At 52.5% G+C, this 27,537-nt stretch overlaps 4 protein-coding genes across 10 annotated transcripts; 1 reads left to right on the top strand and 3 right to left on the bottom strand.

The window, feature by feature from the left end:
- The first annotated feature begins 1,212 nt into the window (after positions 1 to 1,212).
- Positions 1,213 to 7,657, top strand: PPP4C (protein phosphatase 4 catalytic subunit). 2 transcript variants are annotated; one of them, XM_084773559.1, is made up of 9 exons: positions 1,213 to 1,352; positions 1,552 to 1,712; positions 4,546 to 4,597; positions 5,121 to 5,171; positions 5,341 to 5,442; positions 5,908 to 6,081; positions 6,158 to 6,284; positions 6,968 to 7,157; positions 7,237 to 7,657. In XM_084773559.1, exons 1-9 carry the CDS (start codon positions 1,218 to 1,220, stop codon positions 7,364 to 7,366), a joined length of 1,122 nt encoding a protein of 373 aa, XP_084629685.1. In that variant the 5' UTR covers positions 1,213 to 1,217; the 3' UTR covers positions 7,367 to 7,657. The 2 variants fall into 2 exon arrangements, with proteins under 2 accessions (XP_084629685.1, XP_084629686.1); XM_084773560.1 differs by lacking the exon at positions 1,213 to 1,352 and having other exon boundaries at positions 1,575 to 1,712; positions 4,487 to 4,597.
- Positions 7,658 to 7,770: 113 nt separating this feature from the next.
- On the bottom strand, positions 7,771 to 12,635 carry TBX6 (T-box transcription factor 6). Of its 2 annotated transcripts, XM_084773555.1 has the most exons (8): positions 11,702 to 12,006; positions 11,375 to 11,612; positions 10,249 to 10,516; positions 9,993 to 10,139; positions 9,842 to 9,912; positions 8,938 to 9,011; positions 8,669 to 8,855; positions 7,771 to 8,584 (listed from the first exon to the last, which is right to left on the bottom strand). In XM_084773555.1, exons 1-8 carry the CDS (start codon positions 11,817 to 11,819, stop codon positions 8,371 to 8,373), a joined length of 1,317 nt encoding a protein of 438 aa, XP_084629681.1. In that variant the 5' UTR covers positions 11,820 to 12,006; the 3' UTR covers positions 7,771 to 8,370. The 2 variants fall into 2 exon arrangements, with proteins under 2 accessions (XP_084629681.1, XP_084629682.1); XM_084773556.1 differs by lacking the exon at positions 8,669 to 8,855 and having other exon boundaries at positions 11,702 to 12,635.
- A 141-nt stretch (positions 12,636 to 12,776) lies between these two features.
- YPEL3 (yippee like 3) lies at positions 12,777 to 16,265 on the bottom strand. 2 transcript variants are annotated; one of them, XM_084773563.1, is made up of 5 exons: positions 16,105 to 16,265; positions 15,278 to 15,460; positions 15,134 to 15,177; positions 14,813 to 14,921; positions 12,777 to 13,280 (listed from the first exon to the last, which is right to left on the bottom strand). In XM_084773563.1, the coding sequence occupies exons 2-5, from the start codon at positions 15,392 to 15,394 to the stop codon at positions 13,191 to 13,193; spliced, it is 360 nt and encodes a 119-aa protein (XP_084629689.1). In that variant the 5' UTR covers positions 15,395 to 15,460; positions 16,105 to 16,265; the 3' UTR covers positions 12,777 to 13,190. The 2 variants fall into 2 exon arrangements, with proteins under 2 accessions (XP_084629689.1, XP_084629688.1); XM_084773562.1 differs by lacking the exon at positions 15,134 to 15,177 and having other exon boundaries at positions 16,105 to 16,244.
- Positions 16,266 to 17,604: 1,339 nt separating this feature from the next.
- GDPD3 (glycerophosphodiester phosphodiesterase domain containing 3) lies at positions 17,605 to 27,404 on the bottom strand. Of its 4 annotated transcripts, none has more exons than XM_084772116.1 (11): positions 26,626 to 26,759; positions 26,435 to 26,477; positions 26,116 to 26,251; positions 25,990 to 26,035; positions 25,755 to 25,873; positions 25,589 to 25,678; positions 25,031 to 25,066; positions 24,724 to 24,920; positions 22,287 to 22,346; positions 22,150 to 22,201; positions 17,605 to 17,948 (listed from the first exon to the last, which is right to left on the bottom strand). In XM_084772116.1, exons 2-11 carry the CDS (start codon positions 26,449 to 26,451, stop codon positions 17,805 to 17,807), a joined length of 897 nt encoding a protein of 298 aa, XP_084628242.1. In that variant the 5' UTR covers positions 26,452 to 26,477; positions 26,626 to 26,759; the 3' UTR covers positions 17,605 to 17,804. The 4 variants fall into 4 exon arrangements, with proteins under 4 accessions (XP_084628242.1, XP_084628243.1, XP_084628240.1 ...); XM_084772114.1 differs by having other exon boundaries at positions 17,606 to 17,948; positions 26,748 to 27,404; XM_084772117.1 differs by lacking the exon at positions 26,435 to 26,477 and having other exon boundaries at positions 26,626 to 26,756.
- Positions 27,405 to 27,537: the final 133 nt, after the last annotated feature.

The raw sequence follows: 27,537 nt of genomic DNA on the forward strand, positions 1-27,537 counted from the left end.
GTAGCTCAGTGGTTGGGCACTTGGCCTAGCCTTCATGACGTTCCACCACTAGCACTGCAAGGAAATACTAAGTCTGCTCCACATGGCCTCACCTTTCTGTGTCCCACATTCAACTCCAGGAAACCAGCTTAAAAGGTTTTCTCTGTATAGCCTTGGCTGGCCTGGAACTGGCCTTGAACTCTGATCTGCCTCCCAAGTGTGACACCAGTGCCTGGCCTATGAGACACTCTTAAGGCACATGACAATTGTTCAAGATTAAAGGACAATAGAATACTGAAAAGTGAGGTATGCCAACATGGAGACTAGAAAGATTAAGATCAAAACCCTACTCTGCAGCAGGAGACTTTCCGTGTGAGCTTGAAGAGGTCTTAGTCTTGTGTCGAATTTCAGAAACAGCAAATGAAAGGTAGAGATCAGACTGGAAGGCCACTTTTTCCTGCATTCATATTTGAGCCTTGAATTAAACTCCAGATTTTTTAGCTTTTAACTGAGCAAGTAAGCCTCGTCCTATTGCTGCCTTGAATATGTGCAGGCAATAGGTCGTCATGCTGGGTGTGGTTGCTTGATATCTGTAATCACAGTGCTTGGGAGGCTGGCAAAAAGATTTGCTGTCATTTCCAGATCAGCACAGATGTACTGCAAAATTCTGGGCCACTCTGAGCTACAATGAGACCCTGTCAAAAACCGAATGTCACACTATTGGAAATTAAGGGAGTCTTAGAAACAAGCTTGGTGTCTGGAGAGTGGGCACTTGTTTTTCAGTTAGATTTAAACCTGTGTTTCATCACCCTGGGTATCCTATTGAGGTGAGTTGTTTTTGTGTGCATTTGCTATGTAGCTTTGACAGCCTCCCTGACGTATGTGTCAGCATACCTGCCCCAGGTTCGAAGCTCCTCCATTGCAAGGTTTCTCTAGAGGCAAGCTACGTGGACTAGAATCAGACTGCCCCATTCTCAACTATTTATGCATGTCTGTAATACTTGACTTTATTCTAAACATTGGGGAGGCAATGAACAATACAGTTTCATTCCTCGGATCTGTAGTAGAAGTAGGACAGAAAACAGGTAAGAGAAACGTGTAATGTGAGGTGACAAGCCTACTGGAGCTCCCGTAGGGAACCGAAGCACAGCTATACTTGCCTCCCAGCCCATGTCACCTCCACACTTCCGGCTCCTTCGTGCCTCCTTCCTGGCCCCTCGAGAGGGGCGTGACCTGTAATGTCACTTCCGGCGCGCGACCGAACTGGTTTCCCTTTGCTTCCGCGGCGAGGCCGGAAGTTGAAGCGGCGGTGGCGGAGGCCCAAAGCGGAGGGAAGTAGGGAGTCGGAGAGACCCAGCGGAGTCTCAGCGGCGGTAATTGTCCGAGGCCCCTCTAGGCCACCGTCCTTAGCGCGGGCCCGCGGGGTTCGACGGGAGTTGGCGGGGTGCGGCCGAGGCAGCGGGACGCGGAGGGTCCCGCACCGCCGTGAGGGGAGGGGGGGGCGGTCCCAGAATCGAGTCCCCCCTCCCGCACGGACCCTCTGATTGGCGGGCTCGCCTTCGCTTTTCCCAGGAGACCCCTGTGCGGTCCGGAGGGGGCGGCGGCCCCGACTCTGACCCGCGCCGGGGGTGGGCCATGGCGGAAATCAGCGATCTGGACCGACAGATCGAGCAGTTGCGGCGCTGCGAGCTCATCAAAGAGAGTGAAGTGAAGGCCCTGTGCGCCAAGGCCAGGTGAGGCCGCAGGAGGGAGGCCAACCCGTCGCCCAGGTCTTTGGCCTGGGCAAAACCAGCTTAGAATTTAGGACTTGCCTTATCCCGGAAGCGCTTCCGGAGAGGAGCTATCCCGAGGGTCACTCCCCCCCCCGACCCCCCCCCACCAAGGAACCACGGGTCGGCTGTGGCTGTGTTTCTAGTGGAATAAGAACGAGTGACAGAAAAGTTCTTAGGAAACTCAGGGAATCCGGCCTGCCCAGACGGGGGTGAAAGAAAAAGTTTCTTGGAGGGTCTGAGTTGGGGGACAGGTCTTGAAGAATGGGGAGCTGGTTCGTTGTGGTTTGTGAAAGTCGCCCAGTCTCATCAACCCTCAAAGAGAAAGTGGTTCTGTGCCCACTTTAACAGACAAGGACTCTAATTGTTAAAAGTTATCAGCAAGGAAGGAGTGGAATCTGAAGCCAGTTCTCTGAGCACTGATCGTTTACTTAGGTGAAGTTGGGTCACTCTCGTGTTCAGTTGGGCTCCTAAGAAAAACATAAGAAATAAGGTAGCATAGAAGGTAGTAATGACTTGCAAAACAGCTTGGTTTATTCAGTGAGACCCTTTCAAAAAAAAAAAGGAGAAAGAAAAGACACCTCTAATCCCAAGCACTTGGGAGTTAAAAAGAGAACAAGGAGTTTTAGGGTTATCCTTGGCTAGGTGGGGACCACCACACTAGACTCTGGCTTAGAAAAATAGAGCTGAAAGGAGAGTTAAGCATGATCTGGACAGAAGCGGGATTCTCTAGGAAGCAGAAGGAAGTTGTAAGGAAGGGTCCCAGTTTTGGGGTGCAGTGACTGTTGGTTTGACTCTGACCTCTGCCACTTTGGTGGTGATTTGGAAGTGAGTTAAGTGGAACAAATTGTATTCAGTAAAGTGGTTGTGATTAGTCCTTCAGCGAGCCTGGGCTGGAAGTGAACTTAGTGTTCGGGCGCTGTAAGTCATGAAGTTCGCTGTGTGTGGTAAGAAGGACACTTATGGTGTGGTTTTGGGTTGAAGCTAGCCGGAGGCTTCTTTTTGGGGGGCTGCTTGTTTCTTTTTGTCTTCTGAGACAGGGTTTCTCTTTGTGGCCCTGCCTTGTCCTGGAACTCATTCTGTAAACCAGCTGGCCTTGAACTCGGCGATCCGCCTGCCTCCGCCTCCTGAGTGCTGGGATCAAATGTGTGGGACAGCACCACCACTGGGTGGCCAGGGGCCTTCTAAGACAGAGTTGGCCTTGACCGAGCACACTGAGAAGGGGTAGTCAAGCGGCGTGGAGTATAGAGCAAATGTGGAGGCTGCTTACCTGCCTCAATCGGGAACTGTTTCCCTGTGGCTTCACCCTGTTTAATAGAATAGTAGCTTGGTCCTCAAACTTCCCTTCCCTTCCAGTCCTGTGAGGATGGGAGAGTATGTGTCTGTCTGTCCTCCCATGTAGCCCTAGGTGGCCTTGAACTAGGCTGGTCTCGAATTCAGAGATCCACCTGTCTCTGTCTCTCAAGTACTTGTTCCTTTTTACAGACTAGGAAGCCATGACTTGTACAGACGAGTGACTTGTGACGGAGTTGGCGTCTTAGTTTGCTTTCTCTTGCTGAGCTACGCTATCCCTAGCCCTGCTGTTTGGTTTGGGGCCTTTGTTTTTAGAGACGGGGTCTCACTGTGCCCCTTGGGCTGATCTGGAGCATGGGGTCCTTTACTTTTGCTACCATGCCATCATGCTTGTGTTTCAGGTTTCATTTAATGTCTTAAACAGGAACTCTCATATCTCAGGCTAGCCTTGAACTTGCCAAGCATAACTTTGATCTTTCTGCCTTACCTCCCAAGTGCTGAGATTCCATGTGTGGGTTCCTGGTTTTGACTTGAGGCTTGTGGAAGAGGCTGCTGTTGCTGGAAATTGTGCTCCCAGGCTCAGCAAGTTTCCAGCTTGATCCATTATTCTTGTTATCCTTGGCTGTCCTGGACTCACTTTGTAGACCAGGCTGGCCTCGAACTCACAGCGATCCGCCTGCCTCTGCCTCCCGAGTGCTGGGATTAAAGGCGTGCGCCATCACACCCGGCTTGACCCATTATTCTTGAAGGAGATCTTTGGGGAAATCATATGAGTTGATGTGAAAGAATGCTGTTTGCTGGTCATGGTGGCTCATACCTTTAATCTCAGCACTCAGTAGGCAGGCAGATCTCTGAGTTTGAGGCCAGCCTGCTCTACAGAGTTAGTTCCAGGACAGTCAAGGCTACACCAGGGCTGCATAGAGAAACCCTGTCTCAAAAAAGAAAACACAGGAGATAGAGACAGGTGGATCTCTTGAGCTTGCAAGTAGCTTGGTCTACATAATCAAGTTCCAGGCTAGCCAGGGATACCTAATGAGGCCATGTCTCAAATAAATTAAATAAATAAATTGTATTGCTGACAAGGAAGGAGCAGCACACGTCTGAAGGGGATGGGCCTCACCCTTTGGATAGTGTGGGAGAAGTGAGTCAGCTCAGCCTAGAGACAGGCAGTACTCTGGAGGGAAAGGAACCTCCCTTTTAGGAGTGTGTGCTGAAGGAACCACTGGGAGAGTCTAGGCTGAAAATGTCCTAGCCTGCTTGGAAGGGCTTGAACTGGGTGGGGTGCTGGGGGTGGTGAGAACTTGGGCCTTGTCCAGTTGGCAGCCAGGAGCAGGTAGAGGGCCATGGTCGTTGCTTTCTGACCAAAATCATGGGGACAGTGCATATTTCCTTCTGTCCCATGGAGGTTCAAGGACTACCTCCTGTCCTCCCTCCCTCCAAAAAAGGTCAGGAATTGGGCTGGGCTGGCCTGGCTGTGGTGACCCTGGTCTTCTCCTGTCTCCAGAGAGATCTTGGTAGAAGAGAGCAACGTGCAGAGAGTGGACTCGCCTGTCACAGTGAGTACTCTACCCCTTGGAGCATGACAGCTCCACCCTTAAGTTTATAAGATGGTAGAGCACCCCACAGCTCTTGATCCTAAGTCTTCAGGTGAGCCCTGATAGGAGAATTAGATGGTGGGCAGAGCTCGTAGCTTAGTGGTGGGACGCTCTGCCGCTTTGTATGAGGCCTCAGCACTACAGGAAAATAAAAGATGCTGTAAGAATTTTGATTTGTCATGGGGATGCTCATGGCCAAGGCAGAACTTGGTCTGGCGAAAGATCCTAGCTTGTGGGTCAGTGGCCCTATGTTACTAACTGTGCTGGGCACACGGGCAAACAGAGAAAGCCAGTCTTCCTGAAGCTGTGGATGTCCCTGCAAATACACATCTGCACTGGAGCATTTGGCTCTCAGTGGGGGATGGGTGAAACCAGAACAGGCGCACTTGCCCTGAGATGGAGTGATACACAGCCCTGGCTGGCCTGGAAAGTGACAAAGGGGGTATGCCTTTGTCCACTCTCAACCCCCGTTTTTCCTTTTCAGGTATGTGGTGACATCCATGGACAATTCTATGACCTCAAGGAGCTGTTCAGAGTGAGTGGGGGAACACCGGGGCTATAAACTGGGGGTGACTGGAAGAAATAATCATTGAGAGGCCTTAGGCTGCATGGGCTCTGGTGAAAGAAGGGGTGTAGCCAGACTTTGACTGTTGCTGTGGGAGGGGATGGTTTGGGGCCAAGAAGAGCCATATGCCTCCTCCCAGGTAGGTGGCGATGTCCCTGAGACCAACTACCTCTTCATGGGAGACTTTGTGGACCGTGGTTTCTACAGTGTTGAAACCTTCCTCCTCCTGCTGGCTCTTAAGGTGAGGACTCTTGGCCTCTGCAGCCTGCGCTTTGGCCACTACTTGCTGCCCTCATCACCTTTCCTGTCACCTACCTTGGAACTTTGCTGTGGCTGTGGACTGTATGCTTAGCAGGGCTGGTCATACATGGGGCCATCTTCTGAGCGCTTGAGGATGTGAGTTCTGGGAAGTAGACAGATGTTCAGGAAGCAGCAGCAGTTGAGTGAACTAGAAGAATTCATTGGTGAGGGGCCACGGTCGGAGTGGGGCGTTAGGGATTAGAACCTGAGTCTGACAGGTGCATCTTCAGAAAAGGCCCCAGGAGCCTGTGAGGCAGGGGCACCATGATTTGTGTGAGAGACAAGAGGGTCTGGGCTCCGAAGATCATGGTGAGGACTGAATGAGGCTGGTAGGTATGTGGACATGTGGGAGGGGCTAAGTGGATGGCAGAGGCTAGAACCAGACCTGCCTTGATTCTCCCCCTAGGTTCGATACCCTGACCGCATCACTTTGATCCGGGGCAATCATGAGAGTCGCCAGATTACCCAGGTCTATGGCTTCTATGATGAGTGTTTGCGCAAATATGGCTCGGTGACTGTATGGCGCTACTGTACTGAGATCTTTGACTACCTCAGCCTGTCTGCCATCATTGATGGCAAGGTAGGTTGGCCCTGGATCTCCTCCGGGACGGGGCATTGGTGGGTTTCTGGACTTCCAACTCCCTTCTCTCCGGCAGATTTTCTGTGTGCATGGGGGCCTTTCCCCATCCATCCAGACCCTGGACCAGATCCGGACAATTGACCGAAAACAAGAGGTACCCCATGACGGACCCATGTGTGACCTCCTGTGGTCTGACCCTGAAGGTGAGGGCAGTACCTGAGCTGGCTGCACCTTTAGCTTGCGGAGACTGGGTTTAAGCAAGCATATGAAGGAAGAGGAGTCAGGCCAGGGGAGTTTGGGGAGAGGAGGGTAAGGTTGGTCTACACTGCTCTGCCTTCCTGATTGGCCCTACCGTAAGGAGCAGAAAGCATGGTTGATGGTATGCTGAGGCCTACAGTAGGTTGGCACATACATTTCATTGCTCAGAGGGTCTGTTGAGGACGAAATGATTGACTCCCTGGCTGGGAAGAGGACATTGACCTTGATCGTAGCTGCTTCGGAGATGAGACCCTCCCCCTAGAAAGATGGCTCCTAGGGTTCCTTCCTTTGTATGATGTATTGTTCCCCCTAGTTGGGGGGCAGAATTGAGATTTAAAGCCAGCCTTTTTGAGTACCAGTCTTAAGCATACCCTCTAATCCTGTCACTGTTATTGCAGACTCTGCCCTGTGTGGCATAAGATGACCTTACTGCCAGGAAAGACCTTGTTCATAGTGGTGCTCTGGACATTTTTCTCCTTAGAGCTTCTCTGTTCCAGCGTTTGCTGTCCTGTTTCCCAGGGTCCCCTAGAACAAACCTCTGATAGATGCGGGAAGGGGTCCAGGCTTTTAATTCTGTGGTATAGTAAGCAACCAGAGGAGCCCATGCACTCTCCTTGTCTTGTCACAGACACAACAGGCTGGGGAGTGAGCCCCCGGGGGGCAGGCTACCTGTTTGGCAGCGATGTGGTGGCCCAGTTCAATGCAGCCAATGACATTGACATGATCTGCCGTGCACACCAATTGGTGATGGAAGGTTACAAGTGGCATTTCAATGAGACCGTGCTTACTGTGTGGTCAGCACCTAATTACTGCTACCGGTAAGCTGGCAAAGCTGGGGCCAGGGTGGGGGTAGGGATCTAGACCAACCATCGCTAACTGTGCTGTTCCTAAATCCAGCTGCGGGAATGTGGCAGCCATTTTGGAACTGGATGAGCACCTCCAGAAAGATTTCATCATCTTTGAGGCTGCACCCCAAGAGACACGTGGCATCCCCTCCAAAAAGCCGGTTGCCGACTATTTCCTGTGACTCCTTGGCCCCAGCCCCTCTGGCCCTTGGCCCACTGTGACTGCCCTCTGCCCAGCTGGAGGCCAGGTGTGAGGGGCTGCGGGCTTGGCTTGCCCCAGGGTGCGGACTTGCTCTGGAGAGGTTGGGTGGAGCCTCGGCTTCCGGCTTCCTCGCCTTTCTCCCACTTGATCCATGAAGTTTCCAGTCATTTTTTGTTTTTCTTTTTTCCTTTTTTTTTTTTTTTTTGGTTTGTTTTTAGATAAAACATTTTGAGAAAAAGAAGAAAAAAATTCTAATAAAAGAAGAAAAATAGTCTTGGAGTTTCTGTCAGGTTTGATTGGGATGACCGTGGAGACCATTCTGCTTGTCCCCTGGCCTGAGCCTTCCGCGCTCTATCTGGCCGTCTTTCCCTAAGGCTTCCTTAGTGCTGGGTAAAATCCAGGTCCCAGGACAGCCTGGACTCTTAAAGCAGCCTTTGTGAGGAAACACCCCTCTTCTTGAAGGGGGACATGCCCAGAGCAGGCTGCTCCTTAGCCACAAGGCAGGCATCTGGGACCTGCTTGGTCCTTAAAGCTGTAGCTCCCCAGCCCCACCCAGGGCCAACACCATTAGCTCAACGTTTCCTGAGCACCAACGTCTTTTGAGTTTTATTAACAAAAATACTCTGATCCTGAGAACAAATTGTTGTGGCTTACACTAGTGATGAGGCCCCCAGGAGGTGGGGGTCCTGGGGTGGGGCCCCATTTGGCCCGGCAGAGTCTCCCTCCATTCGCACTGAGGTGAGAGCTGGGAAGGGGAAGCTGGCCCCAGCTGGACTCTGAGCCGCCTTGCTTGAGCTTTGAAGCCAGAGGGGGTGGAGTGAAATCAAGGTGTGAACTAAGGGGTAGAAGAGGCCCAGGGCAGCCATTTGGTGGGGGGGGGGAGGGGGCACCACTTGAATGAGGGTGCTACCAGGCTGGGGGAAGGGAGTTGGAGGTGTTCAAGGGAAGACGGCATAGGCCTTGGCTTGGCTTCCTACACAGGGCTCAGTACATGGGCTTGGCTCCCATGTCCAGGTAACCTCCAGGTCCTGGGTATGGCAGAGGGAAGGGGCCCCCCTGAATGAAGTGTGAGGCAAAGGATGGTACAGTTGGAGCCGCCTGATAGGCAGAGGCCCCTGGTCCAGGCTGTAGCTCCAGGAATGCAGTTGAGTAGGGAGCTGGGCGCCCAGGGTCTGGAGCTTCCGGGAGGCTGGGGTTCCTGAAGTCAGGAGAGAGCAATCAGAACAGAAGAGGGGCCACCCACCTGCTGGAGCACCCAGCCTTCTGCTCTTGTGCACTTTACCTGGCTGGGAGGTGACTAGGGGCCCCATGAAAAGCTGCAGGGTGCAGGAGGTAGGCCTCAGCACTAGGGCCACCACATGGAGGAACTGAGGCAGAAGCAGCAGCTTCCCGGGGGGCTGGGGCCTGCTCTGGATCTGTGTCCCGGATGTCCCCACCCAGGGTTGAGTCACAGGGACCCCCTGGTGTATCTGAGGGGACAAAAGGCACAGGTTGGCTAGGAGAGGGTCCATGTCTCAGGCGTGGCCCCGTCACCATCAGGACAGCACTCACCCCCACTCCCACAGGCCTCTGTGGCCACTGGCTCTGGACCCCGGAGCTTCCTCTTGACACGCGCATCTCGCTCCCTGGGGAATGGTGATGATGATGATGGTGGTGATGATGATGGCACTAATAGTACTTACCAGGTGCCAGGCATTTCACCCTCGCAGGCACCCTGCTGGGCAGGTGCCATGTTATACCCATTTTACAGATAAGGAACTGAAGGCCTGACAAGCCACTAAAAAACAACAGAGCTGAAGTTTCTCTCAGACTTGGAACTTGATTCTTCAATGCTTTCCTTGGGTATTTAGAATCTGAGCCAGGCCAGGCCAGGCCGTCTGCCCTATTTCACAGCCGCCACACAGCCCTTCTGGAGGCTATGCTGCTTCCAGGACCTTCCATGGTATCACACACCTTCCTCATGGGCAGTCATAGCTCTACATTTGAGCTAGTGAACCAATCACTTGTCTTTTGGGATAGAGTAGCAGCTCTCCTGAGGAGGCCTAGGCCAGCTGTCAGGGGCTGTTTTCAGAGCAGGCGCCCCAGTCCTGCATTGCTAAGCAGCATGTGGCTTCTGGTCACTTCCCTGATTCTTCTGCCTCAGTGCCTTTGCACTTGTGGTTTGCCAGATGCCCACATGGCTCCTCCCCTTCGGAGCGATGCCTTTTAGCTGCCACTCCCTCCAGTCCTTGTCTTTCCCGTGCTTTATTGCTCATTAGAACTTTCTAGCTTTCTCTTGTTTTTGTCTTCTCTGCCCACTAGTTTATCAGTTGTATAAGGACCGAGCAATGTTAAGTATTGGTTGAATCAAAAGTGGACAGATGTTTTCACTTACCAGCCTGTTCCCGGTGCCCCAGCACAGTGCCTGGCACACAGTAAGCCATTAGTTAACATTCACTGAACGTATGATGCCTACCTCTTACAGTTTCTGCCATTGTCTCGGAAACCTTTGGCAAAGGGATTGGCTGCAATCTTCAGCTGTGTGATCTGAGGACACACATCCAGGTCAAAGCCCCTGTAGCCTGGGCAGGGCACTGCCCCTCCCTCCCTCAAGCAAAGTCACTCACCCTAGGGTTCTGGTAGGCTGTCACAGAGATGAATGTGGTCTCAGGAAACCGGAAGGAAGCCACGCCCCCCCAGTGCTGGCTGCAAAGCTGGGTGGCCCTCACCAGGTGGATGCGAGGCTGGTACTTGTGCATGGAGTGCAAGATCAGCTGGGAGGGAAGAAATGGGGTGACTCCCCGCCCTGAGCCCCAGCTTTCACCTTCCACCCGGTACCACCCTAAAACCCTATCAAGGAAGGGGTCCCAGCCTGGGTCTCACATGGCCGTGGGGGTCCAGCGTGCTGTTGGTGAGCTTAACACGATGGAAGGATACAGGCTGCCGCATCCAGTGGGCACCTGTGGCAGGGGAGTCGGGGTGAATGTAGACACGGTCGGGCAGGCGGGGCTCAGCCTTGCCACTAGGCTCCCAGTGCTGGCCCTGCCAGCGGTAACGCGCTCCATCCACCGGAACCACGTCCAGAAGGAACAAGTAGCGAGCCTCCGGGTCCAGGCCAGTGACTGAAACTCGGCAAGCGGGGAACATGCGCCTGCACAGGGGAAGGGGAGGACAGGGGAGGCCTCGAGCTACCCACTACCAGGGGTGAGCCCGGCACCAGCAACGGAACTAACCAGGCACCTCAAAGTTTGGCACGGTAACGGCAAGGGAGGTGTAATTAGACTCTCAGGTGCAGGATGTAAGAGCTGGAAGGCTTCACTTCACAGATGGGGAAATGGGACAGACAGGTTAGGAGATCTGACAGGCCACAGCAGGTTAATCTCTTCCTCACTTGCCCTTTCACTGTCTCCATTTCTAGCTACAGCATGGTACAGTCCTGTCTCGGGCCCGGTCGGGGTTCCTGACCCCCGTGACTCTATTTGCAGAAGCAATGGCTTAGGAGCATCATGCTTGCTACCTTGGTGCAGCACTGACCGCCCCCCTTCGGTTGGGAGGACGGGCTTTCTCTAGGATTCAGGCCTCAGAGGCCTTGCCAGAGCTCTCACACTGACTGACCATTTACTTTCCTCCAGAGCGAGCTTAATCACATACTGACCCTGATCCTGGACAGATCTTCCCAACATTGGTCACTGGCTGGTCCTTGACTCTTCTCATAGGCTGTCTGTGTCTGAGTTAGGCAACATGCCAACCTACAGCCCAGCTATTTTTCCTTGCCCCAGGATCAGACTGACCTCTCTGACCCTTAATAGAATGGCTCCTAAACCCAGTCACAAACTCCCCAAACTGCTCCTTGAACCTCACCACAGAAAAATCCCTGTTCACCCACTGTCACAGATGGTGTCAGGCCAGTCAGAGTCTGCTCTCTGGCTTGTAGTAAGCCTGAGAAGTCCCTAAACTTAGCTCTGTCCCCAGGAATTCTTTTCTACAAGCTGACTTGGCCATCCCTCACCTGCCAGCCTTGGTGATGATCATCTCTGTCCCCACAGCGCTGAACTCCTTCCACAGTTCCTGGTTCTCCAAGCTCAGGCTGACCCCCGGAAGCGAGGGAAGGGCCTCTGGAGGCGGCTGTGCTGTCTCGGGGCCCAGAGCAGACGGCAGAAGGGGCAAAGGAGGAGGAGGAGCAGCCAAAGTGTGGGGAGCTGCCTCGATCGCAGGGAAGAAGCAGTCCAGTTTAGAGGTGTCCAGATCTGGAGATGGGGAAAGCATGAAGGCCCAGGGGAGGGGTCACATGTTCCCAGACTCCTGCCCCCTACCCAAAGCCAAGCCAACCGCTCACCAGGGTAGCGGTAGCCCTCTGCCAGGGCAGGTGGGAAAGTAGAGTCTACCCCAGGCTGGGGGTGTCCCAGACGGTAGCCAGTCCCCAGGGACGGGTACAACTCTCGTGGATGGTACATGATGCAGTTTCTTCTGGCCTGGTGTCCCGTTGCTAAAGTCCGGGTCCAAGAGATGCCCCCTTTATAGCTCAAAGCACAGCCCCTTCTAAACCAGAGATCACAGCCCCTCCCCTCCTTGAGGCCCTGGAGGTGGGTTGGAATGGAGACCCCTGGGGCCTCGAAGGGGTCCAAGAGGAGGCCGGATACCTGGGTACCCTCCCCTCTCCCTCGCGGCTTCACTAGTCCCGACCCCCTGCCCCCTCATTACATAATTAACTCCTCGGCCTGATTGATCCCTAGGGCTAGGACAGGGACGCAGTTTGGCGCTTCCGGCCAGCTGGTCTCCGTTCCCACGGTGGGGGTAGACCGGCTGGGGGTAGGGGTGGGATCTGGATCCTGGTACCGAGTCTAGGATCCCTGGTTAGACCCTAGACTTTCTGTAAGGTGACCCCTCCCTTTCCTTCACTTGGAAGACTAGCCTTGCGAAGTGAACTGGAGGACAAGTGCAAGGGTTGGCGTCTGAGCTAATATGCCAGACACCAGGCATCTTCAAGAGACCGCAGCAGAGGACCAAAGCCTCCCTGGTTTACAGTCTGAAAAACCTCCACCAAGTCTCAAAAGTTGAGGGGCGTGCACAGCTATTTTGGTATCTCGTGCAAGGCGCAAGCTCTCACTTCAACTACATTTCCCAGTAGGCATTGCGCCAGACGCACGCAAAGGCTACGGACAGGCTATGTTGGGGTCGCTGGGAATTGTAGTTCAGGCAGGCACGGGAACCAGAGACGCGGTAGCCTTCCACGAAGCTTGCCCCCTGGGCACTAACGCCAAGACGTACACTGCCAAGAGGTCAAGGGGCTAGACCAGTTTGGTCCACCGTCCCTGCCCATTGCCCCTTGCTGAGTCTCAGACTGGAACTTGTCTATAGGGAAAGAGTTTGGATTCCAGGTCCCCTTTCTGTATTCCATGTGAGCCAGGGGCTGCCTCCATTCCATTGTTTTATTATTTACAAACGCTACAGAACGAGAACAGACACGCTGCGGGTAAGAGGGATCCAGTGGGAGAGGTTCACAGAAAGATAGTGCACCGGGGCCATGAGAGCAGCACACAGGCCATTATCTATGGGACAGGCAGGACAGGAAGGGGTTAAAAAATGAGATCCAAGCCAGCCAGATCGCAAGGAGGTGGGGGCGGGTGGGTGGGGGGAGAGTTTCCAATTCCCCCCTCCTGGTCTCCCCCCAAGGTCACAGTGCATGCAATAAAATATATGTACAGGAGCTGGATCCTTCCCCTGTGGGGGCCCTGAGGGTCCAGAGCTCCCCTTCAGGAGGAGCGAAACCAGTGGCTCCACCTGGCGGCCAGGCCAGGCTGAAGCCACATGCGTCAGGAGCTAGGTCAGTCCCAGCCGTTGTCTTTGATCATGTGGTTGAGTTCAATGATGTACTTCCCTTCTTTGTACTTCTGGCTGCTCTCAAAGGCTTGCTCCTGAAAGGAGAGAGAGGGCTGCCATTCGCCGCCGGCAAGGCTTTCACCACTAGGTAACAGGAGTGGGAAATGGATACGACTGGTCTTGTTTTATATAAGGAAAAAAACCAAACTAAAAAAAACAAAAACAAAAACAAAAAAACCCAAAAAACAAAACACACACACACACACACTACTGGCAGGGCTGTTTAAAACCCTGAACCATGGGTACTTCTGCACATTAATGACACCTCCAATGGGCAGGATATGGAAGTACCTACAAGATTTCACAGTCTAGGGATTGCAAACTGGTGGCCTAAGGGCCATTTCAGCCTACAGGTTTAGATAGCAGACAGCTTAATATAAATAACTTTAGGGGTTGGGGAAGGTTAGCATGTACGAGGGCCTGAATTTGATACAAGCACCACTTTGAAACAAAAGCAAACGAACAAACAAACAAGAAACAAAACACAATAAACCTCATGTACAAAACTATATATATATATATATATATATATATATATATATATATATATATATATATATATATGCACACTCCCGCCACTCTGCCCAGCCTGCTCTCCCTACCTTAAATCTAGTCACAGTAACTGCTTGGCCTTCAAGACATTTGAGGGTTTTGTTGTTTTTTGAGACAAGGTCTACACATCCCTGGGTGTCCTGGAACTCACTACAGACACCAGGCTGGCCTAGGACTCAGGAGATCACTTGCCTCTGCCTGCTCAGTGCTGAGATTAACGGCGTGCACTACCACACACTGTTGGCATTTGAGTTTTTAAACCTCTGGTCTAGGCCACATTCTTAGGAGTCTCAGAGGGGGCCAAGCCACCTGGCCAGAGACACACAGCAAATCCTGTAGCAGAGCCAGAGGTAAAGTCAAGTTAGGACTGTGTTGGTCTCTACCTGGGGCATCTAGCTCACAGCGACACTCCAAGTGCCCAACTCCTTATACCTTCTCAACATGTACAGGGAGTCACCCCCTCTCTGCTCTGATCTTCAGCGTGACCTTCTGTGCCAGGGGTGGCTTAATGCTGCACCGCCAGAGAAGGAAAGCAGCCTTGAGGTTGTGAAATCAGATGCGAGACAACCAGAAGCAATGGGAGCCAGCCGTGCAAAGGAGATCCGTGGACCCGATTTCCATGTTGCTGTAGGGTCTTAGCTGTGTGGTCTTGGGCAAACGCCCCGACACCTTCAGACCTCTATGTCTTCTGTAGTAGACTCTGCCCACCAGGACCATTGTAACAATTGAAAGAGAGGCTATACGCCAAATGTCTTAACGTGCGTGGTGTATAAGCACGCTGTAAATGGTGACTCTACTTGCTACTCATGTCTAGGATAGGCCTTTGCAGGAAAAGGAACATCATCCGCAGAGCCCTGCGTTGGAACGCAAGGGAGGGACAGCAGTCACTGGGGAGAAACAGCTTGCTTTGTCTGTGCTGGGCCAGTGGAACTCTGAGAGGTGTATGCTTTCAAGGAAGAAGGGACCGTGAGCTTAGGTCAAAGGGCAGCTTGGGGGTCAGAGATCATACACTCACATATTTCCAGCCCAAAGTGGTCTTGCAGTTCTCACAGTGGATGTCAGCCACAGCATGAAGGCCAGTCAGCAGTACCCGCTCCTCTGCTGGCCCACAGCCCACATTCACCCTGTGGGGACAAAGGGTGGTCCCAGCGAGGCTCTCGGCGGCCCAGAGCCCTCTCTAGCTAGTATACTCGGTGTCTGTTCTTAGCCTCTAAGAGAGGTCCGACCATAGCTTCCTGTCTGCAACAAGGGACTCTGGGAGTATCGGCGTGATGCCAGCAGGGGTCACAGGTCACAACAGAGGTCAGGAAAAGAAAGGCAGGAGATGAATACTCACACAGAGTTGAAGAGGTAGGCACGCCCCTGACTGCCCTGGAAGGACTGGAGGGTAGTGGGGAGACGAGAGGAGGGGGTTAGGGCTATTGGTGGGGATTTGCCAGGCAGCCCATTGCCATTGGAGACTCAAATGTGGCCTGCTTACCTTGGAGATGAGGTCGTCGTGGTTGGCCAGGTGAGCACGGCAGTGGGCACAGCTATACCGCCGGTGACAGTCATCCAAGTAGGCCTGAAACGTCTTGGGCTTTGAAATCCGCACCATGGCGGGGGCCAAGGGCAGTGGCCCCACGCGGGGAGCGGCCCACGGGGAGCAGAGGGAGCCCAGTGCCTGCCAGGGAGGAGAAGTGCACCGTCAGGACCAAGGCCACACATCTATGTAGGCAAGCCCAGAACTATGGGGACTCTGTCACACTTGGCTTCTCTCTCCTTTCCCTAGAGCCAGCAGTCTCACCAGGGACCAGAGTCATCTCAGTTTTGACTCACTGAGGAGGCCTCAGGTTGCATCAGCAGGTAAACTGAGGCGAGGTGAGTCACCCACCTGCTTCTGGCCTCACCCCTGCTGAGCTGGTAGCTGAAACGGGGAAGAAGGGACTTCAGAGTGGGGTGGGCTGCCAGTTTTCAGTTTCGAGGGGGTAGGGGGTGGGGGTGGGGATAAGAAACTGACTGGTCCTTGGGACCCTATTTGGACTAGGGATAGGGTAAACGTAGGCTATACGGAGTTCCTTGGAGAAAGGGTCTCTCACCTCCCCCAAAGGAGGAGGGTCCCCTAGGAAGAGGAGGGGCTTTTACCTGGAGGCGCTGAGCCTCATCTCCGTCGAGGGGATCTTACCTGTATCGCCAAGCCTTACCTGAGACCCCGGGGCTCACCTGGGGCGAGGGGATTGGGGGGGCGCGCGCGCGGGGGAAGGGGCAGTCCTCGCTTGCGGGGCGGGGGCGCGGGGCGACGTGCAGAGACGTCGGTCCAGGCCTCACCTCGCCTGGGCGTGTGGAGGGCCGGGTCCGCGGGGTGGCCTGGCCTGGGAGTGGGGGGCGCTCCTGATGGGCGCCGTCCCCCCCGGCCCGGTTCGCAAGCCGCCTCGACTTGTTTACACCGAGACCAGCTGCTGCCGCGGCTGCGGCGGGAGGGGGAGGGGGGGCTGGCCTCCTGTCCCGGCGGCCGCCGTGGCCAATCGGAGCGCCGCATGCAAATGAAGGGGCGGGCCATACGGCGGCCAGCGCAGGCTGGGCTGCCCTTCCCCCGCCTGCTCCGGGCTCCCGCTAGCCTGCTCGGCCGGAAATGCGGCTGCGACCCACAGCTTAACCCGGAGGCTGGTCGGTGCCCCGGCCTGTTTGCCCCTTTAGCTACCCCGGGTGCTCGAAGAGACAAGGATCCTACCCCGGCGTGTGTTAGAAGCAGGGTGGTGTCTGTACGCACACCCCTGAGACATAATCGTGATTGTCCACTGACCACCCTGGTAATCCCTTCCACAATCCTGTAGTTTCTCCATTTGAACCAGGTTCTGAGCCTTGGGGAGGAGATCCTCTCCAGAGATTATCCAGATGGTAAGAGTCACAGTTGGAATTCTCACTTTTCTCAAGTACGGGGAACAGACCCTTAGAAGGGCAGGGCTAAAGGTGTCCTTTTGCCATTAGACTCCCAGGAACCAGAGCTTTAGAAGCCAATCTCTACTGTTGGGCATCATCTGCTCCAGGCATCCTTGGCTACGCCCCGCCTCCAGGCTACTGTAGGTCTGACCCCAGTGGAAATGTTTGTTTCAACATGTGTCTGGCATACATAGACTTGTGTTCACTGCAGAGTCCCAGTACCCAGCAGGCCTGAAAAGTACTGCATTGGGAATACAGCATTAGGTACCAGTGTGAGAGATCAGAAAGTGGACAGTTGCTATGGAGGGGGGGGGCCTGTGAGCTCACCCATGCCTGCCTGCTGCAGTTCAGTGGGGGGGAAGACCCACAGCAGCAACGTAAGGGAAAACATTGTCTCTTGTTGTATGCCTGGATCTCTTCATGGTTCCAGAACACGACTCATCTCTGGATCTCTAGAATCTGGGGCCAGGACATTTGGGTTAGCATGCTACACAGTGGAGGCCGAGGTGGCACAGGGTGTGGTACTCCTCTGCTGGGTCTGGAATGTAGTGGAACAACTGGGCCAGGCGACTTGGGCCCCCCAGGCCATTTTTTTCAAGGTGGGTAGGGTCCCACTTTGTAGCCTTGGCCTGTAACTCACAGAAACCCACCTGTCCCAGCCTTGCAAGTGCTGAGGTTAAAGATGGTCATCACTAGGCCCACCTCATCCCAGGCTTTCTTAACCTCCCCTAAGATGACATGTGCGCTCGCTTGCAGTATGTACTAAGCTCAGAGCTGCATTCATGGTTTGCAAGCATTCTACCACTGAGTTATATCCCCAGCCCCCGAAATGCCATCTTTATAGTCTTCAGGATTGACCCTCCAACACCTTGCTCCATGAACTATGTTACTGACAAGAAATTGTTTGTTTGCGAATTTATTTATTATGGTTTTTCAAGACAGGGCTTCTCTGTGTAGTCTTGGCTGTCCTGGACTTGCTTTGTAAACCAGGCTGGCAATCCACCTGCCTCTGCCTCCCGGGTGTTGGGATTAAAGGTGTGCATCACCACACCTGGCTTTTTTTTTTTTTTAAAGAGACAGGTCAGAGCTCAGACTGATGAGGGAGGGACTTTTAGTTCCTGCTTGTCCAGGTATTGTCTCAGGGCAGTGGGGAAATCGGTCATAACACCATCCACTCCCAAGCTGAAGGCCACTTCAAAGTCCGATTCTTCATTAAGGCACCAAAATAGCACCTGGATAGGGAAGAACAAACAAGTTAGTTTCCAAACATCCAGCCAGAGCTCCCTTTAAGATCCAGGAGGTGGCAGCCCCCTTTTCTGCGCAGATCTCCAGCCATGGTGTGCTGGAGCAGAGGGTTCTCTTTTTAGGAATGTTCAAATTGGTTACTAAACACAACTGTTATCAAAATGTAAACTGTATGATCTTAGAGATAAGCGTCGCAGCGCGTGGCTGTAGCCCTGCACTTTGGGAGGCTGAGGCAAGAGGGTGGAAACGTCTGAGGCCGTCTGGCCTACATAGAGTAGTGGCCAGCCAGGGTTATGTAGCAAGACCCTGCCTCAAAAATAAATACATAAATCAGTTCATCGTATGAGCTTACAATTAAACAGTCTTAGCACTCAGGAGGCAAAGGCAGGTGGATGTCTGTGAGTTCTAAGCCAGCCTGGTTCTATATAGTTAAGTTTCAGGCCATCCAGGGTTACACGGTGAAACTTTGTCTCAAAACAAACAATTCTATGAAATAAAAACAGAGGTGAAGTGGCAGTGAGGTAGTGCATGCTTGTCTTTATAGCACCAAGAGGCAAGAGACAGGATGGAAAAGAATTCAAGGACACCCTCTGCTACATAGGGAGGGAGTTCAAGGGCTAGCCTGGGCTAAATGAAACCTGTCACAAACAAACCACCCAAAAGCTGGGAATGTTGCTCAACGGTTTAACCCTGGCCTGGTATGTGCAACGCCCTGGGTTTGCTCCTGAGCACTGCAAAGCAAATCGAACAAAAACACAACCCAGGGTCAGTGAAATGACTCAACAGGTCAGGGCACCAGAGGACCTGAGACTGATTCCCAGGATCCACAGGGGGCAAGGAGAACGGATTCCTACAATGTACTCTGTGACCTCTGCACGCACAGTGCTCCCAACACGCGCGCGCGCGCGCGCGCGCACACGCACACACACACACACACACGAATAAATGTAATATTTATTATGTTAAATACTACTCTAATGGCCTTTTTTCTTCTCTGTGATGCTCTCATGTAACCAAGCTGGCCTCAGACTTGTTTGTTTTTGTTTTGCCCGAGACAGGGTTTCTCTGTGTAGCCTTGGCTGTCCTGGACTCACTCTGTAGACCAGGTTGGCCTCGAACTGACAGCGATCCGCCAGCCTCTGCCTCCGGAGTGCTGGGATTAAAGGCGTGCGCCACCACTACTTGGCCTCAGACTGTTTATGCAGCTGATGATGACTTCAGACTTTTGTCCTGTGTCCACTTCCCAAGTGCACAGGTTGCAGGTGTATACCATTATACCTGTTTTTGTTTGTTTTATTTTTTGTTTTGCTTTGTTGCTGCTTTTTCCTATTTATTTATTTATTGGGTTTTTTTGTTTGTTTGTTTTGTTTTGTTGGTTTTTCAAGACAGGGTTTCTCTGTGTAGCCTTGGCTGTCCTGGACCCGCTTTGTAGACCATGCTGGCCTCGAACTCACAGCAATTCACCTGCCTCTGAGTGCTGGGATTATAGGCGTGTGCCACCATGCCCAGCTATTTATTGGTTTTTCAAGACAGGGCTTCTCTGTGTAGCCTTGGCTGTCCTAGACTCACTTGTACACCAGGCTGGCCTCGAACTCATAGTGATTCACCTGCCTCTGCCTCCTGAGTGCTGGGATTAAAGGCGGGTGCCATGCCCAGCTAAAAGATACTTTGCTTTGTTTTTGTTTTTGTTTCTAGAGCTGAGGACTGAAGCCAGGGCCTTGGGCTTGCTAGGCAAGCGCTCTTCCACGGAGCTAAGTTCTCAACCCCTTTACAATTTTATTTTATAAATTTTAAAGGATTTTTATTTGTTCACCTGTTTTATAGGTATAAATGTTTTCCTACATGTATGTCTGAGTACCACATGCGTGCCTGGTACCAACAGAGGTCAGAAGAGGGCATCTGATCCCCTGGGACTGGAGTTGGAATGCTGTGAGCCACTGATTATGGGTGCTCGGTCCCTCTAGAAGAGAGCAAATGCTCTCCTGACCAGCCATGTCCCTAGTCCCATTACCTCTTTTTTTTTTTAATTTTTATTTATTTTTTAGTGCTAGTGACTGAACCCATGGGTTTTGTGGCTGCTAGGAAGCTCTCTACCAACTGAACCACATCCCCAGCCAGTGGCTTTTAGTTCTTAAAATGTGATTATATTTATTTATGTGGGGGTGGGTGCACATCACACCAAGTATGTGCGTCAGAGGGCAACTCTTCCCCCCCCCCTTACCCCTCTCTCCAAGACAGGGTTTTTCTATGTAGCCTTGACTGTCCTGGACTCTTACCTTGTAGATCAGGCTGGCCTTGAACACACAGCAATCCACCTGCCTCTGCCTCCCAAGTGCTAGGATTAAAGGCGTGCACCATCACCACCCAGCCAGTATCAAGCTCTTAAAGACACCCTCCATCTGTCCCATCAGCACATGGTCTCCATGTTATAGGACAATGACTGTACCTCTGTGACTTTATCTGGCTCAGACCTCCTGTGGCTGACAGTCAGAAGCTTCCCTCCCTGGGTGCTGAAGGTCACAGTCCTGTCAGACATGAGGCCAGTGGGCCTAACTGACCTCCATTGCCCTTAGCCTGGGAACCCACCCAGTTCTTCTGAGCCTAGTCTGGCTCCGACTTTTCACATGTGGGGCTAACAGGCTTTGCTTCTTTCCCCCACGTTTGATAGAAAGCTCTCATCCCAGATAAATATCTGGAACCATCTCAGTGAGGCTTGCCAGTTGAATGATCCAAGTCTGGGGCTGGCGAGATGGCCCAGCAATTAAGAGCACTGGCTGCTCTTCCAGAAGACCAGGGTTCAAATCCCGGCACCCACATGGCAGCTCACAACTACCTGTCTGTAACTCCAAGGTCTGACACTCTCACATAGACATCCATGCAGGCAAAACACCAATGTACAGAAAGTAAACAATAAATTATTAAATAAAATGTCCCAGGCCAGGCACCCATATGCCTTTAATCGTAGCATAGGCAGGCAGATCTCTGTGAGTTTGAAGCCAGCCTGGTCTACAGAGTGAGTTCCAGAACAGCCTGCCAGGGTTGTTATGCAGAGAAACCCTGTCTCCAAACAAACAAACAAACAACAACAACAACAAAAGTCCTAGGTCGAAAGCTAGGCACAGGGGTTTATACCTGCAATTTCACCATTAGTGACGCGGAGGCAGGAGGACTGCCATGAGTTCGAGGCCAGCCTGGCCTACATAAAAACCAGGGGCTGGAGAGATGGCTCAGTGGTTAAGAGTGCTGCCTGCTCTTCCAAAGGTCCTGAGTTCAATTCCCAGCAACCACATGGTGGTTCACAACCATCTGTAATGTGATCTGATGCCCTCTTCTGGCTTGCAGGTGTTCATGCAGGCAGAGCACTGTATAAATAATAATAAATAAATAAAAGCTTAAAAAACAAACAAACAAAAAAAAAACCCAGGGGCTGGAGAGATGGCTCAGTGGTTAAGAGCACTGATTGCTCTTTCAGAGGTCATGAGTTCAATTCCCAGCAACCATATGGTGGCTCACAACCATCTATAATGAGATCTGATGCTCTCCTCTGGCCTGCAGATGTGCAGGCAGAGCTGTGCAGGCAGAGCACTGTGTACTTAATAAATAAATAAATATTAAAAAAAAAAGAGAGAGAGAGAGATCTGAAACTGGGCTGGAGAGATAGCTCAGTGGTTAAGAACGTTGCCTGGTCTTGCAAAGATCCTGAGTTCAATTCCCAGTAACCACATGGTGGCTCACAACCATCTATAGTGAGATCTGGTGCCCTCTTCTGGCCTGCTAGTGTATGTGCAGGCAGAACGCTGTATAATAAATACATCTTAAAAAAAAAAAAGAAGATGAAACCATCTTCTGACCTCAGCTCCAGTCCAGATATAATACAGACAAAACACTTACTACACAAAACACAAACCATTCACTATTTCCATAGACCATGATCAAGGCAGAGCAACAGGGTTGGCTGGGCCTGGCTTCCCAGCACGGTCCCAGCAGGCCACAAACATCATGAGCAGTGGCTTATCCATCCCTGATTAAGTACCAGGTCAACATCCAAAGGAGCTACAGGTACCATTCTCTGCATTGAGGTGAGCTCCTGCCCAAGTGATCAGCAACATAACACGGAGTGATGGAAACCCTGCTACCAGGTATCTCTCAGGAGGCAGCTTCCTGCCGGGGTAGTGGTTGGGTCCTCACCTGCACCCCTCGGGCCTGCAAGTATCGGATCAGACTCCTCCGCATGATGATCCTGGGGGTAAGGATGGTGATGAGTAGAGAGCAGTGGCGGGGGCCCCGGTGTGGACCCCCCCACCCATCAGCCTTGCCCACCTCACCATTTTAAAACCACAGCTGACAGTTTGTTCAGGCATCTGCAGGAAAACGGGAAGTAAGTCCTGTGGGGAGAAGGGGCGGGGTTAGCTCCTTGGTATCCTGTGTGTGTATGTGTTGTGTGTGTGTCTGTGTGTTGTGTGTGTGTGTGGTGTCTGTGTGGGGGTGTGTATGGTGTGTCTGTCTGTGTGTGGTGTATCTGTGTGTGTGTGTGGTGTATGTGTGAGTGTGTGTGGTGTGGTGTGTGTGTGATGTGTGTTGTGTGTGTGTGTGTGGTGTATGTGTGATGTGTGTGTGTGTGGTGTATGTGTGATGTGTGTTGTGTGTGTGTGTGTGGTGTGGTATGTGTATGTATTGGTAAGGACCCCTTGACCAATATAACCCTGGCCTAGCCTGAAGAAACTCTGAAGGCGCCTAGAGAGATATGTCACCCTGTTGTCAGTGACAGCTGACTGTGTCCTGGAGTCCCCTGGTTTAAGAGCTTGTCTTTCTTCCCACCTTAAGGGCAGGGAACTGAGTCTTAGACAACGGCATATCAGTGATGGGCCTTGTTTTGTGTTTTTGTTTTTTGAGACAGTTTCTCTCTGTAGCCCTGGCTATCCTGGAACTCACTCTGTAGACCAGACTGGCCTTGAACTCAGATTAAAGGCATGTACCACCAACTCCACTGCCCAGCCAAGGATGGGTTTTTAAGAATAGCTGAGGTTGGTCTGGAATTTATAACCCTTTGGCCACTGTTACAATAAAAAGTATCTGTTCCCCCTAGGAAACCAATAACTGACACAAAGCGAGTGAAACATAATTCAAAGCTGCAAGCACTACACAGCTTTGCAGCAAAGGTTTTACAATATGTGAAAACCTTTAACCCTGCTGCTGCACACACGAAGCTTTGTATGGGGCTGTGGGCTGGCTAGCTCTCCTGAGACATCGCAGAGCCAGCACTTTGGGGACAGTCCTAGAGACTTGTTAGAAAGGCAAGGGAGGGGGCAGACTCAAGCTGAGGAAGTACGGGCCTCCTATACTTCCTCCTGCAGTTACTTTGTTTGCAGGGCTACTGTGGGGTGGCCTAAAACCTTCTGAGCATGAGGAAGCCAGACAGTTAGCCCAGAGGGCCTAACTTGGCACCTCAGGCTTCTTCACTAGACTGGTGTCCCCAGATTATGATGTCATACTCCGAATGCCCTGACCAGAGAAGTCTTCCATCAGTGCTTTCAACGCATTTCTTCTAAAACTGCATAGCAATATACCTTAGCCTGCAAGCTTGTGTGTGTGTGTGTGTGTGTGTGTGTGTGTGTGACAAACCCCTTAGTGTTCATGACTTCCAGGCAAGAGCTACCGTGGCGCAGGCCCATGATCCCAGCACTAGGAAAGCTGAAACAGCAAGTTGAGAGTTTGAAGCCAACCTGGGCTACACGGTAAGGCCTTATCTCAAACAACGCCATCAGGCCCTCTCGATGGCTTACAGCCGTGGGTCTCGACGCTGTGACCCTTTAATACAGTTCCTCACATTGTGTGGTGACCCCTAACTATAAAATCGTTGTCATTGCTTCTTCACAGCTATAATTTTGCTATTATTCTTTGTAATGTAAATATCTGTGTTTTCTGATGGTCTTAGACAACCCCTGTGAAAGGGATGTTCAAGCCCTAAAGGGGTCTTGACCCACAGGTTGAGAACCATTGGCTAAAGGTCCTTGCCATGAAGGCTAGCAACCTGAGTCCAACCCCTGAACATACATAAAGGCAGAAAAAACAATGTTGTCTCTGACCTCCGTGTGCATGCCATGGTGCACAAGAGTGTCGACACACACACACACACACCTACCTGTATCAAAACAAAACAGCATGTGGCTCAGCTGATAAGAGTGTCCTCAGCATACACAAAGCCCTGGGTCCAGCCTCTAGCACTGAGTCAAGCCAGCTGGTGGTGGTACATGCCAATAATTGCAGCATCAGCAAGGTGGGGTCAGGAGGATTAAAAACTCAATGTCTTTCTCAGCTACTTAGTCCAGGTCAGCTTAAGATACATGAAATTCTGTCTCCGTACAACAAAACCAAAACCAAAAAGGAGTCGCTATCGTCTTAAAAGGGCCTTGGGGTTGGAGGGATGGCTCAGTGGCTAAGAACTTGCTGCTCCTTCAGAGGACCTGAATTTAGTTCTAAGTATTCATGTCAGGTGTTCACAACCACCTCTAACTCCAGTTTCTGGGACTCTAACGCCCTCTTCTGGACTCTATAGGTAACTGCACACATATGGTGGGCACACACACACACACACACACACACACACACACACACACACAGTAAAAATAAACTATTTAAAGAACCTTGGGGACTCTGAGGAAATTAGGGAACTGGGCCTCCTGGGATGTCTCCACACAGATCCGAGGAGACCTGAGCCTGGCCAGAGCAGGGTGGTTTTAAGCGCCATTTCACCACTGGTACCTGTTGATGATGGTGGGCAGGGGGGAGAAGAAAAACTTCTCCGGGATGGAGACAAAAGGCAGCAACCCCAGGTAGTAGAGCACCAGTATCCAGAATGACCGCCAGATCGTGAAGGACGTGGGCATCTCAGGGTTCTGTGTGGCAAGGAGAGACAGACCCGTTTGTCTGCACCCGAGACAGCAGAGACGGGAGACGGGCTGAAGGGATCAGGGCTGGACGTCAGAGCCACACCTTGAACAGTTTAATGGTTAATTCTGTCAACTTGGTTGGATTAAGAGGCAGCACCCAGGAGCTTGGTGAAACACACATGTGGGCGTGCCTGAGGATGTCTCCACAGCATTAGCTACGGGAGGAAGGGCCACCCTGAATGTGGGAGCACCGTCTCCGTCTCCGTCGGCTGGGAGCCGAAGGGTGCGAAGGAAGCAGCAGCCTCGCACCTGCTTCCAAGCACAGCGCCTTCTTCCCACCTCTGACACCCACAACAATGGGGAAGAAGGAAGAAGAGGCCGCCCAGGCGGTGACTATTCCTAAGCTGTTGTCAATGAGGGGCTCGGCTTCCCCTGACCTCTCGACCTCTAGCTGTGGGGCCAAGGTGATATGAGCTAACATCTCTGAAACCGTGAACCGTGAGTCATGGCCTGAGGGTCTGTCATAGTAACAAACAAGTGACCGACACCAGCCAGTATGGTTTCCTAGCTCTAGACTCACAGTGCACCCAGTCATACTGACCTACTTGTCCAAATCCTGGTCTTGGGGATGGTACTCAAGGCTATTTTTCTGGGCCCCTTAAGCATAGGCTCCTTGGGCAGGGGTGGCTCCCAGCCCCATAGCAGAGAGGTAGGGGGGTGGGGGGCGGGTCACTCACAGCAGCCTTGCACCTCTTCATGATTGAGCTCTTTTCTGAAACCCAGATAGTAATTTCCGTTCGGTCATAGCGCTTAGCCAGACTGGATACCTAGGACGAAGATATGGGGAGTAAGGGCAGCCAGGCCTCTCTCGGCCTGTCCTTACCTGCCAGGCTACAGTACTACCTTATGAATGAGCTCTTCGTTTTTTTCTTTGACCTCCAGGCACATGGGCATCCTTGGAAATTTCTGGAATACATCCTCCAAGCTAATCATGTGTCTGTCAGACCCGTGAGCAAAATGGCCTGGGTGTGGGGGGAGGGTCACAGAACTTGGGGTCAGAGTAGGATAAATAGACCAGAGGGAGGGGTTTATATGAGAAGGTGGCTGGGCAGTGCAAGGCTGGCTCCACACATCCTACCTGGTGAAAAGTAAATCTCTAGTTCTTGCTTGTAGAGGGGCAGTTCCTGCGGACAGCAGACAACTGTCATCAGGACACATGTGAACCAGAATGACAATGCTCACCATGAGGCGCTGCACAGCTCACCTCAAAGTCCAGGGTGTTTATATCTTTATTTAGGCCTGACTGGCGTGACAGGTTCTTGTCGTGTGACACTACCACCACGCCATCTTGTGTGAGCTGGCAGTCAAATTCCATGAGATCTGCTCGCTGGGCTACGGAGCTATGGCAGCAAAGGTCGGTGGCAGGGAACAAGACAAGGGAGGAATTAGGGCCGTGCAGTGGAGACATTTGGGACATGTGACCCCCACCTGTACAAGTTCAGGAAGTGAGTGAACAGCACCCCTGGTCGCCCTGCACAGCACCAGCCACCTTACGTGTCACGTGCTGAGGCAGTTGGACTTACTTCCTTACAGCCTCCATGGTGTTCTCCAGTCTCTCTCCAGACCCTGGATTAAAGTAGGTTGGTGGGTCCCGAGGACCCGGCCTGCTTGCCTTCCCACTTCTTTTAAGCTTCCTCTCTTCCAACCGTCTAAGTGGCCTCTCCTTCCCTATCCCGTGCCCTCCAGCGCCCGCCCCTGCCCCAACTCTCCTTACCTTTGTCTTTATGCAATATTCAGGCACCTTCACTATGTGCTGCCCACCATGGCACCTGGCTTGCTAGGCTCACTCCACCCAAAATGGCCTCCAATCTTTCCCATCTCCCTGAGTCAGCTCACCTCCTCGGTGAGCAGCCAGGCGTATGGGGAAGGCTGGAGCCCTGGGTGTGTGCAGCAGATGGGGTCGGCGCAGGAAGAGCATGGATAACACCACATAGCTGACCAGGGCGGGGAGAGCCAAGTACAGGAGGGCGATCATAGCCTCTCTCTCGCAGCAGGCTTCTGTCGAAAAGCACAGCCTCCCCAGTCCCAAAGGGCTCAGCTGCCTGGGGCTTGAGTCTGCCGGATGAGTAGGTGTGGGCCGGCTCCACACTGGGCAGTGTCACGCCCCTGGACCTGCTGAGCCTGCTGGGTGTTGCTGGAACACGGCCAGCCAGTAGTATGGCCCAGAGCAGGGGCAGGCACAGGAACTGATGCAGGCAGCTCTGGCCTTCATGTCACAGATCTTTCACAGATACCAGCACCCGCTTCTGTCCGTGTGTGTGTGTGTGTGTGTGTGTGTGTGTGTGTGTGTGTTTGTGTGTGGTGGTGGTGGTGGGGAATTAAGCACCGCCCCCTTTTAGGCTTCCCTGTTTCCCATGGGTACTTGTGGCCAGGATCTCTGTAAGTCACTACCTTTGCCACTTCCCAGGAATCTGGGGCCGTGTACGGTACTCCTGAGTCACCCCCAGATCACCCCCAAACAGGAAGCTCTTAGGGAAGGGAAACTGACCCCTTCCAGGGAGACTGGCACTCCTGAGAGCCCATCCTCGTCCCTGGCCAGCTGGAACCAAAGAAAGACCACCTGTGTAAAGCCGCAGAAGGAAGCAGACGTCCTTCCTTCTGCACGTCGGCACAACAGACAGAGGCA

Source organism: Acomys minous, assembly GCF_964271855.1.
Source record: "Acomys minous genome assembly, chromosome: 2".
Taxonomy (NCBI): domain Eukaryota; kingdom Metazoa; phylum Chordata; class Mammalia; order Rodentia; family Muridae; genus Acomys; species Acomys minous.